The 19,304-nt window shown below is 43.9% G+C and overlaps 1 protein-coding gene across 4 annotated transcripts in view; it reads left to right on the top strand.

Moving 5' to 3' along the window:
- birc6 (baculoviral IAP repeat containing 6) overlaps positions 1 to 19,304 on the top strand; it is a 136,615-nt gene that overhangs the window by 22,052 nt on the left and 95,259 nt on the right. For all 4 annotated transcript variants that reach the window (XM_085368954.1, XM_085368955.1, XM_085368953.1 and 1 more), the window contains exons 3-10: positions 961 to 1,098; positions 7,622 to 7,815; positions 11,193 to 11,304; positions 13,233 to 13,315; positions 13,406 to 13,631; positions 14,169 to 14,338; positions 15,045 to 15,103; positions 16,408 to 18,066. In XM_085368954.1, coding sequence (XP_085225080.1) covers positions 961 to 1,098; positions 7,622 to 7,815; positions 11,193 to 11,304; positions 13,233 to 13,315; positions 13,406 to 13,631; positions 14,169 to 14,338; positions 15,045 to 15,103; positions 16,408 to 18,066 — 2,641 coding nt within the window. The remainder of the gene's footprint in view (positions 1 to 960; positions 1,099 to 7,621; positions 7,816 to 11,192; positions 11,305 to 13,232; positions 13,316 to 13,405; positions 13,632 to 14,168; positions 14,339 to 15,044; positions 15,104 to 16,407; positions 18,067 to 19,304) is intronic.

Genomic DNA, 19,304 nt, shown 5'->3' with positions numbered 1-19,304 from the left:
CTGCCACAGTGTCTACAAAAATGCATTGACCGAAATGGCGATTATGTAGGAAAATAAGTCTTCAAGCTTTAAAATGATGTAAATATTCTAGAAAATAAACGGTTATTTGTATTTCTAAAACAATAGGACACCTTATTTTGGGATTGCCCTTGTACTTCTAAAAGTCCGCTTGAAGGCTGCTGGCTGGACACGTGTAGTTAGTGCAGTGTAATGTGAATTCTCTGTGCATGAGTCCGCACAGTCCCAAAAGTGGCTGGCACAAGGATGTCCACATGGACCTTTGCGCTCACTGTCCAGTGATGAACCTAGCAAACCCACTTACACTGTTCGGGAGTACACTAGCAATATGATAGCCTGATGTGGGGTTTGTGTGTTCTTTTGGTCTCACACTTTTGTGTGAAAAGTTCACGTGAATGAACTGCTACACTATCCACCCAGTAGTACACAGAATATTTAATTTAAGAAAGTGTAATACATGTGCACATGATCCAAATCTGTAAGAAACTCTTGGATCTGTTTGTCACAATTTAGATATAATTGTTTGTTTGTCTTTAAAAAAAAAATTGACAGTTTTTATCTTTCATAAATTGTAGGGTAATAGGTTGGTTTGTGTAATGGTTTGATATGCAGTTTGTAATTATGACTCAGTCCACATTATGGCATCAAATGGCAGGAACAACCTAGGAATCCATTAATTATAGTGGGAGAACTAATGCCTAATTCAGCAAAAGGGTAACAAACCACAAGCAGCAATACGGTGACCCCAGATCATCGTAACTAAGTGGAGCCACAGCCACAAAGCAGATGACAGTATAGTGAATTGTTCTAGTTTTGCATCACAAAGCTTAAAACACAGGACTGCAGAGACAATACAAATGTCCTCAAACTGAGGTTGTAGCTTTTTTTTTTTTTTACTGAATATGTAAGTGTTAAATCTAATATGTGTTTGTGTCTGTTCAGGCCCAGCAGATACTGTCAGCCTGCCAGGAAAAGATTGATGTGTCAAACACTGAGGGTTACGAACTTTTTATCACCCAGCTGAAAGAAGGCCTGAAGAATACCTCACATGAGACAGCAGCTAATCACAAAGTGGCGAAGGTGAGTTTAATTTAAAAAAACCTTTTGTTTTCTAACTGTATGTCTCTGAGCTTCTGTACTGGAATTACTGTTCGGAAACTGTTCTTGAAGTATACTGAGAGATGTGCAGGAAATGTGATTTTATCGTGGTGGAAGCAAAACAGCAAAAGTATGAGGGAATTCATGACAGCGTTTATCAAATGTGAAGCATAGTTTTGATGTTCTTTGACTGTTGGTTCAGTCAATTTTGGTTAGAGAGAGACAAAACCTGCAGTTTCAGAATCTAGAACAAAAAAAAGATGTAAACACAAAGCGTGGACCCGCCGACGCATCAGAAGCTGTCGGCTTTCAGCCCTGGCGTGTCTGTGGACGTGCCAACTGGTGAGAAAGCCGACATCTCACTAATTCTGATACGTCGGTGGGTCCACGGTTTACGTTTACGTCTTTGTGTGGAATCCGTTTACCTGCTCTCATTTACTGTTTTAGTTGTTTGGTTGTTGTTGAAATAGTTTTGTGAACTTTAACCTGAGATTCTGGCATTTCTGGCAAAGTACATTTATATTTAAAAATTTATTCAGGAATAAAGTGATGAATCCATATTACTTATTCAAGTTACTGATCTCTCTCTATCTATCCTCCAGCACTTTCAAACATGCACACAAAAGGCTACAGGAGTATCTGGACAACGGCCAATCAGAGAGGTCCCACCCCTGACTATCTATGATTGGTTTAGACCATGATATGGGTGTAATTGTGTGGTCAACAACAAAAACATGAGTTGCGGAGACTCTTTTTGTTTTTGTTTTTTACTCAAACTGCTGGTCGGTGCAACCTATAATTTTTTTTATTTTATTTTTTTTGTCGCACCATTAAGAAATTAAGTCGCATACATATGCAGTGTGCTGGGAACGTCTAGCAGAGGCCCCAGTCCGCGAGATCTTCAACGCACACCTCCGGCAGAGCTTCAACAGCATTCCGAGGGAGACTGGGGACATTGAGTCCAAATGGACCATGTTCAGCGTCTCCATTGCCGAAGCTGCTGCATTGAGCTGCGGCCGCAAGGTGGTTGGTGCCTGCCGTGGTGGTAATCCCCGAACCAAATGGTGGACACCAGAGGTGAAGGGAGCCACCAGGCTGAAGAAGGAGTCCTATCGGGCTTGGTTAGCCTGTGGGACCCCGGAGGCAGCCGACGGGTATCGACAGGCCAAGCGGAATGCGGCTCGGGCAGTGGCTGAAGCAAAAACTCGGGTGTGGGAGGAGTTCGGAGAGGCCATGGAAAAAGACTTTCGGACTGCCTCGAAGAGATTCTGGCAAACCGTCAGACGTCTCAGGAGGGGAAAGCGGTGCTCTACCTGCACTGTGTATAGTGCTGGCGGAGCGCTGCTGACGTCGACTGAGAAAATAGTCAGGCGGTGGAAGGAATACTTCGAGGACCTCCTTAATCCCACTGACACGTCTTCCGAGGAGGAAGCAGAGTCTGGGGATGAGGGGAATGACCCGCCAATTTCCGGGGGCGAGGTCACTGAGGCAGTTAAACAACTCCTTGGTGGCAGAGCCCCTGGTGTTGATGAGGTCCGCCCCGAGTTCCTGAAGGCTCTGGACGTTGTAGGGCTGTCCTGGTTGACACGCCTCTGCAATGTTGCGTGGAGATCAGGGGCAGTACCTGTGGACTGGCAGACCGGGGTGGTGGTCCCCATCTTTAAGAAAGGGGACCGGAGGGTGTGTTCCAACTACAGGGGGATCACACTCCTCAGCCTCCCTGGGAAAGTCTATGCCAGGGTGCTGGAAAGGAGAGTTCGTCCATTAGTCGAACCTCGGATACAGGAGGAACAATGCGGTTTTCGTCCTGGTCGCGGAATACTGGACCAGCCCTTTATCCTCTCCAGGATACTTGAGGGTGCATGGGAGTTTGCCCAACCAGTCTACATGTGTTTTGTGGACTTGGAGAAGGCATTCGACCGTGTCCCTCGGGGTGTCCTGTGGGAGGTGTTGCGGGAATATGGGGTGTCTGGCCCATTGCTACGGGCCATTCGATCCCTATACAACCGTTGCAAGAGCTTGGTTCGCATTGCCGGCAATAAGTCGGGCTCGTTCCTGGTGGGTGATGGGCTCCGCCAGGGCTGCCCTTTGTCTCCGGTTCTGTTCATAATTTTTATGGGCAGGATTTCTAGGCGCAGCCAAGTGGCGGAGGGCTTTCGCTTTGGTGGCCTCAGAATCTCATCTCTGATTTTTGCAGATGATGTGGTTCTGTTGGCTTCATCGGGTGAGGGCCTCCAGCTCGCACTGGAACGGTTCGCAGCCGAGTGCGAAGCAGCGGGAATGAGGATCAGCACCTCCAAATCTGAGGCCATGGTTCTCAGCCGGAAAAGGGTGGAGTGCCCACTCCGGGTCGGGGATGAGTTCCTGCCCCAAGTGGAGGAGTTCAAGTATCTCGGGGTCTTGTTCGCGAGTGATGGGAGAAGGGAGCCGGAGATCGACAGACGGATTGGGGCTGCAGCTGCAGTAATGCGGACGCTGCACCGGTCCGTCGTGGTGAAGAGGGAGCTGAGTGTAAAAGCGAAGCTCTCAATTTACCGGTCGATCTACGTCCCTACCCTCACCTATGGCCACGAGCTGTGGGTAGTGACCGAAAGAACGAGATCGCGGATACAAGCGGCAGAAATGAGCTTCCTCCGAAGGGTGGCTGGCCTCTCCCTTAGAGATAGGGTGAGAAGTTCGGCCATCCGGGAGGGGCTCAGAGTAGTAGGGGCTGAGGTGGTTCGGGCATCTGACAAGGATGCCCCCTGGGCGCCTCCTGGGTGAGGTGTTCCAGGCATGTCCCACCGGGAGGAGGCCCCGGGGCAGACCCAGGACACGCTGGAGAGATTATATCTCTTGGCTGGCCTGGGAACGCCTTGGTATTCCCCCGGATAAGCTGGAGGAGGTGGCTGGGGAGAGGGAGGTCTGGGCCTCTTTGCTTAGGCTGCTGCCCCCGCGACCCGGCCCCGGACAAAGCGGATGAAGATGGATGGATGGATGGACATATGCAGCCAAATTGGTCGCACTCTAGAGCCCTGCATATAGATAGTCTTCTCACAAAACCCTACTTTTGTATTTATTTTTATATTTTGGTGCCAAAAGCAAATATTACTCGTGATTCAAGGAGTTATTTACACCTGGGTCTGTCTAATGGATATGGTATGTTAAAAGGTCCTGTTCACACCATGTAGTGCTTTCCAAAATCAGTACTTGGTTTTTGTTAACTGTTACTGTGTGTACACAATGTGTCACTGTAATCCTGGAACACTGAGCTAGTACATTGGATTTAATTGTTCTGCTGGCCAGTTTATTCCCAAATTTGGCTGCAACTGCAAATTTAGGCCATTAAGGCCAAATGTGTTGGAAGGACATTTTGAAGTGACTGTGGTTCTGTGGCCTGTCTCCCCCCCACCCTGGACCCCCACCAATTCGCATACAGTCAGAACAGGAGCACAGAGGATGCAGTCTCCATCGTGCTGCACTCTGTCCTCTCACACCTGGACAACAACAACACCCACGCCAGAATGCTGTTTATAGACTTCAGTTCAGCATTCAATACAATCCTCCCTTCACAACTCATCAGGAAGCTAACAGACCTGGGCATCAGTTCCCACATGTGTAAATGCTTACTGGACTTCCTGACCAACCGGCCCCAACGTGTCCAGCTGGATAACCACTGCTCATCTACCATCACAATGAACACTGGTGTACCACAAGGCTGTGTGATGAGCCCTTTCCTCTACTCCCTCTTCACCCATGACTGCAGACCTGCCGATGGTTCCAACGCAATCATTAAGTTTGTAGATGACACCATGGTGATTAGCCTCATCAATGACAACGATGAGGCCGCCTACAGGGAGGAGATGGATCGGCTGTGGAGCGTGTGAGCAGCTTCAAGTTCCTGGGTGTCTACATCTCCGAGGATCCCAACTGCTTCAAGCTGGAGGACTCTGAGAAAGAACCACCTGTCCTCAGACATCCTGGTGAAGTTCTACCGCTGCACCATCAAGAGCACTGTACACCGTGTACATTGTAACATACCCATAATAGACCCATATTTTTGTATCTGCTAATATATATTTTGTAATATATCTATATTATTGCTAAAGCACTTTCTGGATAGATGCAAACTGCATTTCGTTGCCTTGTACTGGTGACATGTGCAATGACAATAAAGTTGAATTCTATTCTAAGTGTTCTGTGTGTAATTTCTGCTGATAAGTTTTGTAGTAGTAGGACAGGACAAAGCAGGACAAAGCTGCTGCTACTGGCAGGTGTGCTGCTCTGCAGCACTTTTCCTTTGATGCCGTAACAATTATCTGTAAAAGAATTTTGATGATGCATGCATGCATGTATGGATGATACCTATTTGTGTGAATGTTATTCTGGATTTCATTGGAAAATCCAGGCCGCATAAGGCCGCTTGATTTTGTCCCTGTGTTTCTCTCCGTTTTTGTGTTTGTTTGTTTGTTTTGTTTTGTTTTGTTTTTAAACCCAGGACTCCCAAAAAGCAGCCAGTTCAGTTTATACTAAGATACAGCAGTGCAGAATTTTGTTTACATTACATATTGTTTATGTAACCCACTTGGTTTAATGGTAGACCATTAAATTGTCGACGCATGCCACACACTGTGTTTAGGATGTAGGTTTTCTTTATTTACAGTGATGCAGTTTACTCTTTCAGTCTGCCACGTCCGCCAGCTCCACCGTTGTCTCCAACTCCACACACCTCCAGGTGCCGGTACACTAGTGAAATAGGGGAGGCATGATTAGGCAGTGAACACCATCTGTTTTAACCAACCTCCCCTGGCAACTACCGACAGAACCCACTGCACTCCTTCCCTGCAGCCGAGCCACAGACCACACTCCGCTATCCGGTTGTTCAGTCTGACGTCACTAGCCGTGTCTGTGTCTAAACTCCGCTGCAGGTCCATATATCAAACGATCACTATGGCATTACTGAGAGTTGAAAAACTGTCTAAAGTCTTTCATCTTTAATAAAATGATCAGCGTTCTGCTCTACCAGGTGTAATAATTGAGTTTAACATCCAGGCATCCATGAAAACGGAATTTATGACATTTAACGGAGTTAGAAGTTAGCAGGGAGTTAGCTCGCTAGCTTCTATCTAAATACAATATAGCATGTCCTGACTGCGGGGTTTTGGAAACAAATTAAAACGTACAGCTCTGTTATCACTTCCAGCATAAATGAAGACAGAAAACTAAACAGCAGTGACGCTTGTAGGGTTACTGAAGTTGGGCTAGCTGGTATAATGATGTGCTACGTGACCGCTAGCGACACAGCTATGTTAGCATAATATAAACAAGCTAACTTTTTTTCCACTCGATAAAAGTTAACGTGAGTGTTCTGGGTGGTCAGAAACAAATGTAATCGCATGGCAGGATGCTGTAAAAGGACCAAACTTCAGCCAGGAGAACAACTGAGATAATCCATCCACAATACGAGGTTAGTCATTCATATACTGCTGCATGGGCTGGGCTGTAGTTACATCCTAAGGTTTTAAAAACTGAGCTTAAATAAATGATTAGTGGTAATAAAAGCCGAGGGAGGTCAACAGGGATTACTGACTGTTTTAGGAGCTTTTTGAGATCAAATAGAAGAAAATACATAACATTAAACATGTTAACAACACAAAAGCCATATTAAACGCAGACTACTTTAGACCCGGAAGTAGGATTCGTCGCGTCATCACTGAACAACCGGATAGTCTACTAAACTATTATTTTCTTTTAAATCCCCAAATGCAGCAGTGGTATATAGAAATTTAAGGATCAATGTAAACCACCAATAACATTTGAAATGGCTCATTTCAAACATGAACTTTAAACAACACTTTGAGTTTAGCACTCTGAAACATAAAACCGTAAACCCAAATAGGCCGATTGCTATCTGCTACTGCCACAGACTACTAAGAGCTGTTGCTACAGCTCCATTCTTTGTACCCATGTGCAATTTTAGGAATGCACCAAGCTCTCTATAGGTTCTCATGTGTGGCAAGAGATACTTTCCTGACAGCTCAATATTAAATTAATAACTGAGTAATATTTATTTGTATAGCACGTTTTATCAATAAAAAATTTAAATCCCAGCACTATCTGAAGCAACACTGAATACCACTGTGCACCCTGAATATAACAAAGTTTGTCAACATCTCACTACACATAGTCATCACCTCAATGCACTTATTTTTGTAGTTCAGTTTACCAAAAAGACAACGCACAATAAACAAAGTTGAGAAGATTCCTGTTTGGTTTTAGTTATTTTTATTTTTATAAAGATACTTCAACAATACGGTTGTCATGAAGTTTTTGTTTTACACACAGCTATCGTGAAGTGAAAAAGAGTGTAGGCCGAGTTGCGAATGGGACCACCAAAGTCATGGTTCTATTTTGATGCTGCTTAACTGTTGTTTTGTTTCAGATATGATTATATATAGACCCAACTCTTTCCTTTGACTATGCTCATAACTGCCTTTCCTTTCTTCCCCTATGCTTCTGATCTCAGTGGGCAACAGTGACCTTCCATCTTCCCCACCATGTGCTGAAGCTCGTGGCTAGTGCCATTGTCAGCGAGCTGAAGAAGATAAACCAGAACGTAGCTGCCTTGTCTGTGGCCTCATCCATCATGGACAGGCTCTCCTACCTCTTGTCAAGCGCCAGACCTGAGCTTGGGGTGGGCCCTGGGCGCTCTGTAGATAGGTGAGAGTAAGCTTTGTGTCACATTGTGCATATTCAGGTCATTTGCACTTGAATCAGAATAAATTTTTTAGGTATAATGCAAGTATGTTTTTGATTGAGCTTTTTAAACACAAAGAGTTTGTGGAGTAGTGTGTAGAGACGGTACCTTGCTCAGGGGTACTGCAGGGTTGCAAATGGTGGATTTGAACCCCTGACTTTCTGATCATGGGGCGAGTGCTCTACCTACTGAGCTATCCCTGCTCTATCTTTCAACTTAACCACTTAACTTAACCCTCTGAGACTTAAACATATGACAAAGTTTTCACACATACACTGCGTTCCAAATTACTATGCAAATTGTGTTTAAGTCTCATTAAAATTAAATAAGTTGTTTTTCAATTAAACCCATGGATGGAATAGTGAGTCAGGGCTCTTTGGATCACTGAAATCAATCTCGGACAACTAGGATCATTAGTTTGCCAGCTGAGCCCAACTAAAGGAAAAACTACTAAAGAAGGATGTTCCACATTATTAAGCAGATCAGCATTTTCAAGCAATATAGCAAGGAAAAAGGATCTCTGCTGCTGCTGAAAAGCCTGAAATAGTTGAATGCCTTGGACACGTAATGAAAACCTTAGATATTTCACGAAAGCATGATCACCATAATGTTAAGAGATTTGTGGCTGAATCAGAGCACACATGGGTTCATGCAGATAAAGGTACAATGATGAAGGTTTCTGCCAGACAAATACATCAGGGGGGCAGCTGCTAGAAGGCCATTACAAAGCAGCAAACAGATATTTGAAGCTGCTGCCGCCTCTGGAGCCCTGCGAACATCAAAGTGTAGGATCCTCCAGAGACTTGCAGTTGTGCATAAACCTTCTATTTGGCCAACCCTAACCAATGCTCACAAGCAGAAACGGCTGCAGTGGGGCCCAGAATTACTTGAAGACTAATTTTCAAACAGTCCTGTTCAATGATGAGTGCAGTGGAACCCTAGATGGTCCAGATGGATGCAGTGGATGATGCTTGGTGGATGGCCACCATGTCCCAACAAGGCTGCAACGTCAGCAAGGACGTGGTGAAGTCATGTTTTGGGTCAGAATCACGGGGAGAGAGCTGGTTGGCCCCTTTAAGGTCCCTGAAGGTGTGAAAATGACCTCTGCAAAGTATGTAGAGTTTCTGACTGACCACTTTCTTCCATGGTAGAAAGAGATGAGCTGTGCCTTCCGCAACAAAACCATCTTCATGCAAGACAATGCACCATCTCAAGTTACAAGGAATACCTCTGCATCATTGGCTGCTATCAGCCTAAAAGGAGAGAAACTCATGGTATGGCCCCCATTCTTCCCTGACCTTAATCCTATTGAGAACCTTTGAGGCATCCTCAAGCAAAAAACTATGAGGGTGAGAGGCAGTTCACATCCAAACAGCAGCTCTGGGAGGCTATTCTGACATCCTGCAAAGACATTCAAGTAGAAACTTTCCAAAAACTCACAAGTTCCATGGATGCAAGAATTGTAAAACTGCTATCAAATAAGGGGTCCTATTTTAATATGTAACTTGACCTGTTAAGATGTTTTTGTTTGAAATAGCTTTTGATTTCAGTAAAATTGATTTACTAATGCTGCCAATTCAACAAATGACCATTTTCAATTCTCTACAACCTATAAAATGTTTTGAAACTGTGTGCGTAATAACTTGGAACAGTGCATTTTAAGTTTTTTATTTTTGAAAAACGTACTGTTTTCATTGGGAGTTTTGTTCAGTAACATTTGAATTATACTCTTAACCCTCCGGCTATCCTGGGCCCTTTTTGTGCCACTTTCATGTTTTAAATGCATGCCATTTCCACTGTGTTCAGTGGAATATAACCAAATTTGCCAAAGGATAGTTTTTTTTCTGTCAATTTTAATATTTCAGTGTGAATTTCTTAAATCAGCCTAAAATGGCTGAGCAGCAAAAATCCCCACACCTCAAACCCTGGGGACCGTTTTCGGCCCATTGACTTCCATTATAAACGCTATTTTTCACTGCAGAATTATTACCGTTAACATCTGGGTGATGGCTTAGGTTTCGTTTTTGTTTTGTAGAAGAGGCCTTAGAGTTGTAATTTTTTTATTTGTCCACCAGGTGGCGCCCTTGCTCCACATTTGACCCCTGCTGGAAAACAGTGGGCTGCTTAGAGAGACCTGCGGGAAATGAAGCCTCATTTCCGGCGTGCAGCAGCGGCTTCGCCCGCTGATCGGGCGGGACCATTTTCGGCCCCTAGGACCGTGAGAGGGTGCTTTTTTTTTTTTTTTAGTCAACAGGAAATGACGTATTTGTTGTCACGTGGTATCGGGCGTGTGTGCTGGAAAAAGGGGTCCCCGGTGATCGTGCCCCGGTAATCGTCGCGACTTACCCCGGCAAGATGCACTTATTTCGGCCTAGAGGAGGAGCATTTGCCGCCTGGAGACCATTTTCTGGTCCTGAAAAAAAAAATAAAAGGCGATCGAAATGAATGTTGGTGCCAATCTTTAGTCCATCTAAAGGCCTAATTATAATAACAATTGAATATTACCTCAAATGGTTTTTTTTGGAAAATATTCAAGTTTTATGTTTTTTGGGGCAAAAAAAGCAGTGCGCTCATGTGACGAAACCGGGATATAAAGGGTTAAAATCCGCGAAATGTAATTAAAACTTGACATGAATATTTCAAGGAGAAGTAGGTCTAAAAGATTGGCTAATTTAAAGTGGAATAAAATATTAATATATAAATTTTTTATAGCACTTTTTTGGGCGTGGTCGATTAGGACCGATAGTGTGTGCATTTTATGAAATGCGCTCCTGCAAAAAAAATAAAAGTGGATCGAAATGAATTTTGGTGCCAATCTTTGGACCATCCAAAGGCCTAATTATAATAACAAACAAATATTACTTCAAATGTTTTTTTTTGGAAAATATTTAGTTTTTTTGTTTTTTGGGGCTAAAAAAACGGTGCGCTCATGTAATTAAACTGCGATTAAAAGGGTTAAAACCCCCGAAATATAATTAAAACTTTACATGAATATTTCAGGGAGAAGTAGTTTTAAAAGATTGGCTAATTTAAAGTGGAAAAAAATATGAATATATAATCTTTTTATAGCATTTTTTGGGGCGTGGCCGAAAACGGTCCCCAGGGTATTAGGTGTGATTTTTTTTTAAAGGATCGCCAGAGGGTTAATGGTTGATGACTCAAACATTATGCTGACTGTCATTTGAATCGACAATTTCAGAAAATCAAAGAAAAATATAATTTGCTTAATAATTTGGAATGCGGTGTAGTGTAAACTACAACAACGATGTAGTCAAAACAGCATACCAGGTGTAATTTCAAGAATGCCTTGTATTATTCTAAAAGGTCTTGTTCTCTGCAGATCCCTGATGTACAGCGAGGCCAACAGGAGGGAAACATTCACATCGTGGCCACATGCTGGGTACAGGTGGGCTCAGCCTGATCCAATGGCACAAGCAGGGTTTTACCACCAGGTGGGTTCTGTGAGAATTCTAAACTGCCTTTACATCTGTCAGCTCTGACGAGCAATGTTATATGCACACATGTGGTTCACATGAATCACAATATTTGCAAGCACTCAAAGGGAAGATTTGCATGGTTAGTGGAAAATGTTGACATTCTACTTGACTGCAAGATTATGAAGTTAAAGGAACACACATGGACTCATCCAACCATATAACCATGTTAATTTGCTTTGTAATGCAAACTAGCTAAAGCTATGACAACTTTAAGTGCACCATTTGATAGGTTTGTAGCTCGAACCTATTCGCTGGAACGTTGAGGACAATATAATTACACAGCAAAGCAAGACACGGGTAGGCAAAGTTCTTCATGTTTCTCGTGCACGGGAGAGACCGGACAGGCGCCGTTCCTTCGCTTGACCCCAGTTGCTCTCGTCCGTTCTCCCGTAACACTGCCCTTTTATTGAGGTTACATGAATATGCATAGGTTCATTAACATATGACGTCTACATACAAACAAAGAGTACCTTGCCTGTGTGAGTGTGTGTGTGTGTGTGTGTGTGTGTGGTGTGATTTGTGTGAGGTCAAGATGTGACCCTGTGAAGACTCCCCAAAGCTGGTGCCAGGCGTCTAGCAGATCTATCTAAACAAAAGGCTCTTATACTTAAAGAGATATACGTGTGTTTGCTATACCATATATCAACAAAGAGAAGATAGGACCTCTCTGATGTTCCTAGACTGTGGGTGTGCATTCTAGTGTGGAATACACACCAAGCCTTTGCAGCCTGCTAAAGATCACAGTCCTATCACTACACAATTGATTATACACCTCTAAGCATATATGGTTAAATATTTCTAAGCATAAATGACAATCAACAATACAAAACCTAACACCATTTTTATCTGTAGTGATTTCATGTTTGTTTGTTTTTTTATTAGTGCTGTCAATAGATTAAAAAAAATTAACTAACTAATCTCACAATTTTCTGTTATTAATTGCGATTAATCTCAATTACTTTATTAATAGCCTGGCTCCAATTACATTTTTTTATTCTTTATATTTTAAGTAATTATCGTTGTTCACCGAAGTCCAGTGGTCTCCGGTGAGAGCGACATTCCTTACTTGCACAAGCTTGCTGGACTGCTGAGCCCTCTGGTCCCCATACAAAGTGTGCAGTCTCGACACAATGGTTCCTCTCGAGGGCAGATTGTAACACTCATCTCCTGATGCAGCACGAATGACTTCTCTCAGTCCATCATCTTCTACTATGCTAACTGGTCGGCAGTTTTTAGCTATCCAAACAACCAAGGAATTGGTTACCTTTTCTCTCACATTTTTTGTTATTCGTCCACAAGCACCATACTCCTGAAGCGTAGACTGGCGAGGTCCCGTAGAGGTGGATTCAGTTGGGTGTTTTGCTCTCAGGTGATACGCCAGTGATGAACTGCTTCTGTGGTACTTGAATTCAGCGTTGCAAATTGTGCATCTTACTCTCGTTTTGTCCAACAAGCCATCAGGCAACTTCTTAAAGAGAAACTTTCCACCCAAAAGTCCGCCCTCGTCCATGCTTGCGTGTGTTAGCTAGTGTTAGCTAGATAGTAGCATGGTGTCACTTCTTCTTCTTCTTCTAATCATTTCTGTCAGGCCAAACGCCAGCATAGCACACTGTTGCCCCCTCCTCCAGAGGTGCTCATGAATTTAAAGGTCTTAGATTACAGGAAATTAATAAAAAAACAAAATCAGCGTTAAATTTTTTTAATGCATTAAACATTTCGCGTTGATCTTAACAATTAACGCGATAATTTTGACAGCACTATTTTTTATATATATTTATTTTTTACAACATGTGCTGTACAAACACTACATTCTTTACAATAAAAATCAGCAGGGAAAGTAGGCGGTCAGTGAAATTAACCCCCTCCCTACTGTGTTCCTGCAGCCTGCCTCATCAGGGGATGACAGAGCCATGTGTTTCACCTGCAGCGTGTGCCTGGTCTGTTGGGAACCAACAGACGAACCTTGGTGAGTGGATTATTAAATAAACACACATGCATCTTACTCACAACATAATAATTGTATTATAATGGCAAGCGTTTCTTTATTACTCCCCAGGTCTGAACATGAGCGGCATTCTCCCAATTGTCCATTTGTGAAGGGAGAGCACACACAGAACGTCCCACTGTCGGTGACACTGGCAACAACACCCGCACAGTTTCCAAACAGTCCTGATCGTTCAGACAAGATTGCTTGCTATGGTTTTGGCAGCTGCCCACAGTTCCTGGCTGCTGCCACCAAGAGGGGCAAGATTTGCATCTGGGATGTCTCCAAAATGATGAAGGTCAGAGTACCAACCAATCCTTGCCTGGCTGACTCTTTACCTGCACAATGGAATGCATGCACAACACAGCACTTTATAGTGCCCTACCAGGTCTTAGAACAAAAAGCAATGCAACAGTGATATCACAAATCCATCGACCTACTTTATTGGTAAAAGGCATGATGCCAGCAAGGGCACTCAAAAATGTCTGGTTAAAGCAGCTGATTAAAGTAACTGATCCTTGTTACCAACCCAAAGCACGTCTTTTAAGTTATAATTTCCCAGATACACATGGTGCATAGAAACAGTTGAGCAGCTTTGTTTTACTTTGTTACCATATCAGATTTGTAAAGAAGTCACACTATAACTAAGTCTATGTACGAGCCTCAGCAGGACACTAATACACTTCCTGAGGCTCTTTTCAACATGTTACATGATTTGATTGCTTACTTGCTTAGCTTGGAGCATAAGCAGACAAAAGTTGAGTGAGTAGGGCAGTCTTGTTTATGTTGTTGACTATGACTCCAGGTAAAAAGTGTGTACCTGTGTGTTCAACAGGTGCACTTGAAGTTTGACATCAACCCATATGACCCAGCCATTCTGAGACAGTTGATCCTGTCTAGTGGTGAGCAGGGCCAGCATGCACTAACTGAGTCTCGGAGACCAACTTTGGCATGGTTAGAAGAGTCATCCTCCTGCTCCGATTTACCCAAACTCGAGGGAGACAGGTAAAACACATTCACATTTTAATTCATTTAAACTTGAAAGATAATTTTATAGGAATATTGTGTTTGAAATTATTAATAAGGGTACAATGTTTTAGAGTTGACCAGCCCTTTCAGACTCATGGATTTTATAGTATTTCCAGTACAGAGAATGTTCCTGATACAAATTGAGAAGAAAATGTTCTTTGTTGCAGCATGTTTCTCCTGACAAACTCCAGCATACATTTCTATTCTGTATTCAACAGTTTATTTATTAAATTAATTATCTATAAAAACCCTATACAAAATGTATATTCAAAAATTAACTGGTTGAGTGTGGGGGGAGCATGTATAGCCAGTATCAGAAACTAATTTGAGCGTATAATGGCATCTGCTTCTTGGGATTTTTGTGGTGAACTTAGGTTTGAACTGATTGGTTTGTTCTGCTTTAAGTAGATGATAATGACTTGTCTGTGACATAAAATGTGACAGTTTAGCAAGAGGTAATGCTTTTCTGTTATGTGAGGAAAAAAGGTGAAAGTGTTTAAAAGGGGGAAAAAAAGAGAAAAAAAAAAGAATAAAGAAAACCAAAAAAATACAATAAACAATGTAAAAATAAAAGTAAAAAGAAAGAGGGATTTAACTTAGTATTTGTAAGTTTTTACAGTCAGGGTTCTTAGTTTTTGTTTTATGATATTAGTCTTGATTTTTCTCACTTGTTGTTTTCCAGTGATGACCAGTTGGAGGACTCAGACAGTGATGAGCATTCCCGGTCAGAGTCAGTAACAGGTACAAGCATTTGTAACTTCCTTTTTTTTTCTTCCTTTTTTTTTGTAAAAGTTCAAAGAAACTATTGACATTGTTGTAGTTTCATTTAGATATTTCTTTTTATTTTGACTTTGACTTAACATTGATACTAATATTACTTTGTTTCAAATATTTCATGTGTCTAGCATCTGGTATTTAAAGTTTTATATTCTTTTTGTTGTTTAATGATTGTCAGCAAGCATCTTCTAGGTACATTTTTTGGCAGTAGGAGCCTATTACATTCTGCAAATTGCTGGGAAACCAAGTGAAAGTACATATTTCAGGGCAAAAAATTGTCACGGAGTTCAGTGTTTCTCTTTTTTAATAAATAGAATGAATAAATAGAATGTTTTAATAGTCTGAAATCATAACAATCATGAGATACTATGAGTGCACTAAGTTCCCAGTAGGGTTGGGTGACTGGACAAATATATCGACGATAGGCTGAGCCCATCGGCCATCGTTTTTACAAGGGCGATTTACTTATTCATTTGCCCATGAGTGAGTTTGCTAATAATGATGGAGCAGTCAACAGGAAAAAATAATAGGGCTGTTTTAACAGCACCCTCTTTCATCTGTGCGCAAATGCGCCCTCCTCAGAGTGCACCGAAATGCTCGTTGATGGAGCTGCAGAAGCTGGTGATAGCCCAGCATACTCAGCGGTGGACACGTACATGCTGTGCAAGTTTGTGGTGTTTCAGTACTTTGCTCGCACTATATGTCTGCACAAGTGGCACACTGCTGTGGTTACATCCTTAGGTTTAACTCTTTCATCCCAAATTGGCAACTTTATATATTTTTTTTTAGGGCTGTCAGCGTTAACGCGCCATCATCATGACTAACACAATTATCAGTTAACCCATCTGTTGTGCAAACTGAGTCAAAATCCCTGAAATGTCTCTGTCAACGCATTTCGGGCAGTTTGTCCAAAGTTTATTCATTCTGTGCTCTAGATGGGTTGAGCGCGTTAAAAATTTGAATCGCGTTAATCATGACGACCGCGTTAACGCTGACAGCCCTAATTTTTGGGGGAAATTAGTTCGTCCATGTTTGGACTTCTGTATTGTTAACACACAAATCAGTCCGTGCATGATTACATTGCTCCGCCCATCAAAAAGTCTGCGAATATTTTGCCCATCGTCGATTATTGGACTGACAATTGTTGGTTGGAAGATTTTTACAACCCTATTTCCCAGTCTCATTTAAATAATGTTGTTTGAATTACTGATTTTGTTATAGTTTGGCGAAGACTAACTTGGACCATTTTTTCCCCCCTTCTCTTTCAGGCCAGCCGTCCCAGTGGGAGAGCATGGATGTGAGCCTAGGAGTGACGGCACTGAGTGTGCTCCAACAGCCTGAGAAGCTTCAATGGGAGGTAGTAGCCAGTGTGTTGGAGGATACTGTTAAGGACCTCGAGGAGCTTGGTGCCAACCCTTCATTAAACCAAACTAAGATTCATAACCAGGCCAAAACAAAGGACAAGGCCCCTGACCACCACAACATTCCCTTTCCTTGCTTGTTGGCTGGAGGCCTGCTCAGCTATCGCTCAGCATCCAGTGTTCCCATGGTTCGACCTACAACCACAACCACAGCTACAACACGCAGGACCGCAGATGGTCCACTTAGGACTCATGGGACCGAGCCCTTTCACCCTGGACCTCTACAGGAACAGGGTCCTATGGAGATAGAGACTTGTAATCCTCAAACTGCAGCACAAGAGCAGGGTTTCTCTAATTTAGCAGGTTCCCAACCTGCTAGCCCCTCTTCTCTTCCAGCTGTACGCAGGACTATACCTGTGCTTCTGCTGTACAGTATCAGAGAAGTAGATGACAAGTCCTCAGGACAAGTCTTTGCTCAGATGAATAACCTAATGAGCAAGGGGCTCCATGAGGAGGGCTTCACTGTGCCACAAATCATTGAGATGGAGTTTGACACCCACGAGCAGCTTCTTCTTCAGGACCCCCCCATCACTTATATTCAGCAGTTTGCTGATGCTGCCAATCTGGCAGGGTTGGATGGGCATATGGAAAAATGGAGCACACTGGCTGCAGCAACAGCCTCCAGTCCGCCTCGACCTGGAGCACTGGTACAGTGCTTGAGGCTGCCCAAACAGCTCGAGGAGGAGAATCTCTATGTGGACTCGATAACACCCTGCTGGGATGGTGTGCACCTGCTGGTTGCCCTGCAGCCCTGTGGCTCTGAGTCTCTGAGTGCTACAAACCAAGTAGAAGCTCTTAATAATCTCAACCGCCTGCACTCTGCACTCTGCAGCCAACGAAAAGCAGACCCCTTACATCCAGTTGCAAATGGGGTGGAAGGCCACCACCCAGGTGGATCGCCACCACAGACACCGCTCATCCTTCCCCCAGGAGACCAGCAGCAGCAAAGGTCCCCAAGTGATGAGAGTGGAGGTGGATATCTTGCACTATACAAGCTCAACTATTCCACCCGTATTGTCACCTTGGATGAGGAACCTATCAAAGTACAGCAGATCTGGGACTCTCGGGATGCCATTACCTCCCTTATTTTGCTTCCTCCTGATGTGCTTGACAGCAGGGAAGATGACAGTGAAGAGGCTCCTGAGGAGGCTCTCCCAACAACTCCAAAAAATAGCTCTTCTGGGCTTGGAACAGGTCCGTCAGGCTCTGCTGAATCTGGAACTGGGACTGTGTGTGGAGCAGCTACCAACAGCAGCAATACTACTGTTACCAGTCCCTCCACCTCTGCCTCCACCCACAAAGACTCCAAGCGGCTGGAGGTGACAGGCCTGGGCCACCTGGTGGTAACCACACGGGCTGGGTTTATTATGATACTGGACCTGTCCACACTAGAGGTCCTAGCTAAGGTGGAGCCACCTAAAAAGGAGGGGTCAGCAGAGGAGACGGACCCATTTGTCTCAGTTACCTATTGCTCTGGGACAGATCGCCTTTGTGCCTGCACCAAAGGTAGGTTTTTCCCTTCTTTTTGTTTCTGCATATTTCCCTGCTGACAGTATTGCTGCTGATGGAATAAATAAACAGACTTTATCTTTTTATGAAAGTTTTTCTTTCATGTGTGCAAATTTTCTTAGACTTATATCATCATATTATGTATTTTATGTTATAACTCATTAAGTCTAGTGTAAAAGTAGTGCCCTTTTGTTCACAAAGTTTATGGGTGTTCTGTATAAAACAATTAAGGGTCGGATTTATGTTAGATTCTTATTAGTAATCTCAACATAAAATCTGGGCCATGTGTATGTCAGTACTTTGGAAATTCCTTACTCATCCATCCATCCATCCATCCACTTTCTTCCACTTTATCTGGGGCCGGGTCGCGGGGGCAGCAGCCTAAGCAGAGAAGCCCAGACCTCCCTCTCCCCAGGCACCTCCTGTAGCTTATCCACTCAGCTCGTGGCCATAGGTGAGGGTAGGGATGTAGATTGACCAGTAAATTGAGAGCTTCGCTTTTATGCTCAGCTCCCTCTTCACCACGACGGACCGGTGCAGCGTCTGCATCACTGCGGCCGCAGCACCAATCCGTCTGTCGATCTCCGGCTCCCTTCTCCAATCACTCGCGAACAAGACCCCGAGATACTTGAACTCCTCCCCTTGGGGCAGGAACTCATCCCTGACCCGGAGTGGGCACTCCACCCTTTTTTGGCTGAGAACCATGGCCTCAGATTTGGGGGTGCTGATCCTCATTCCCGCTGCTTCACACTCGGCTGCGAACTATTCCAGTGCAAGCTGGAGGCCCCCACCCGATGAAGCCAACAGAACCACATCATCTGCGAGAAGCAGAGATGAGATTCTGAGGCCACCAAAGTGAATGCCCTCCGCCACTTGGCTGCGCCTAGAAATCTTGTCCATAAAAATTATGAACAGAATCAGTGACAAAGGGCAGCCCTGGCGGAGCCCATCACCCACCGGGAACGAGTCCGACTTATTGCTGACATTGCGAACCAAGCTCTTGCAACGGTTGTATAGGGATCGGATGGCCCGTAGCAATGGGCCAGACACCCCATACTCCCGTAGCACCTCCCACAGGACACCCTGAGGGACACGGTCGAATGCCTTCTCAAAGTCCACAAAACACCCCCCAAGTATCCTAGGGAGTATAAAGAGCTGGTCCAGTGTCCCGCGACCAGGACGAAAACCGCATTGTTCCTCCTGTATCTGAGGTTCAACTAGCGGACAAACTCTCC

The sequence above is a fragment of the Diplotaxodon limnothrissa genome, linkage group LG13 (genome assembly GCF_057381915.1).
Source record: "Diplotaxodon limnothrissa isolate DT_005_m linkage group LG13, D_limnothrissa_male_GT1.1, whole genome shotgun sequence".
Taxonomy (NCBI): domain Eukaryota; kingdom Metazoa; phylum Chordata; class Actinopteri; order Cichliformes; family Cichlidae; genus Diplotaxodon; species Diplotaxodon limnothrissa.
This window is presented reverse-complemented; position numbering and strand designations above follow the sequence as displayed.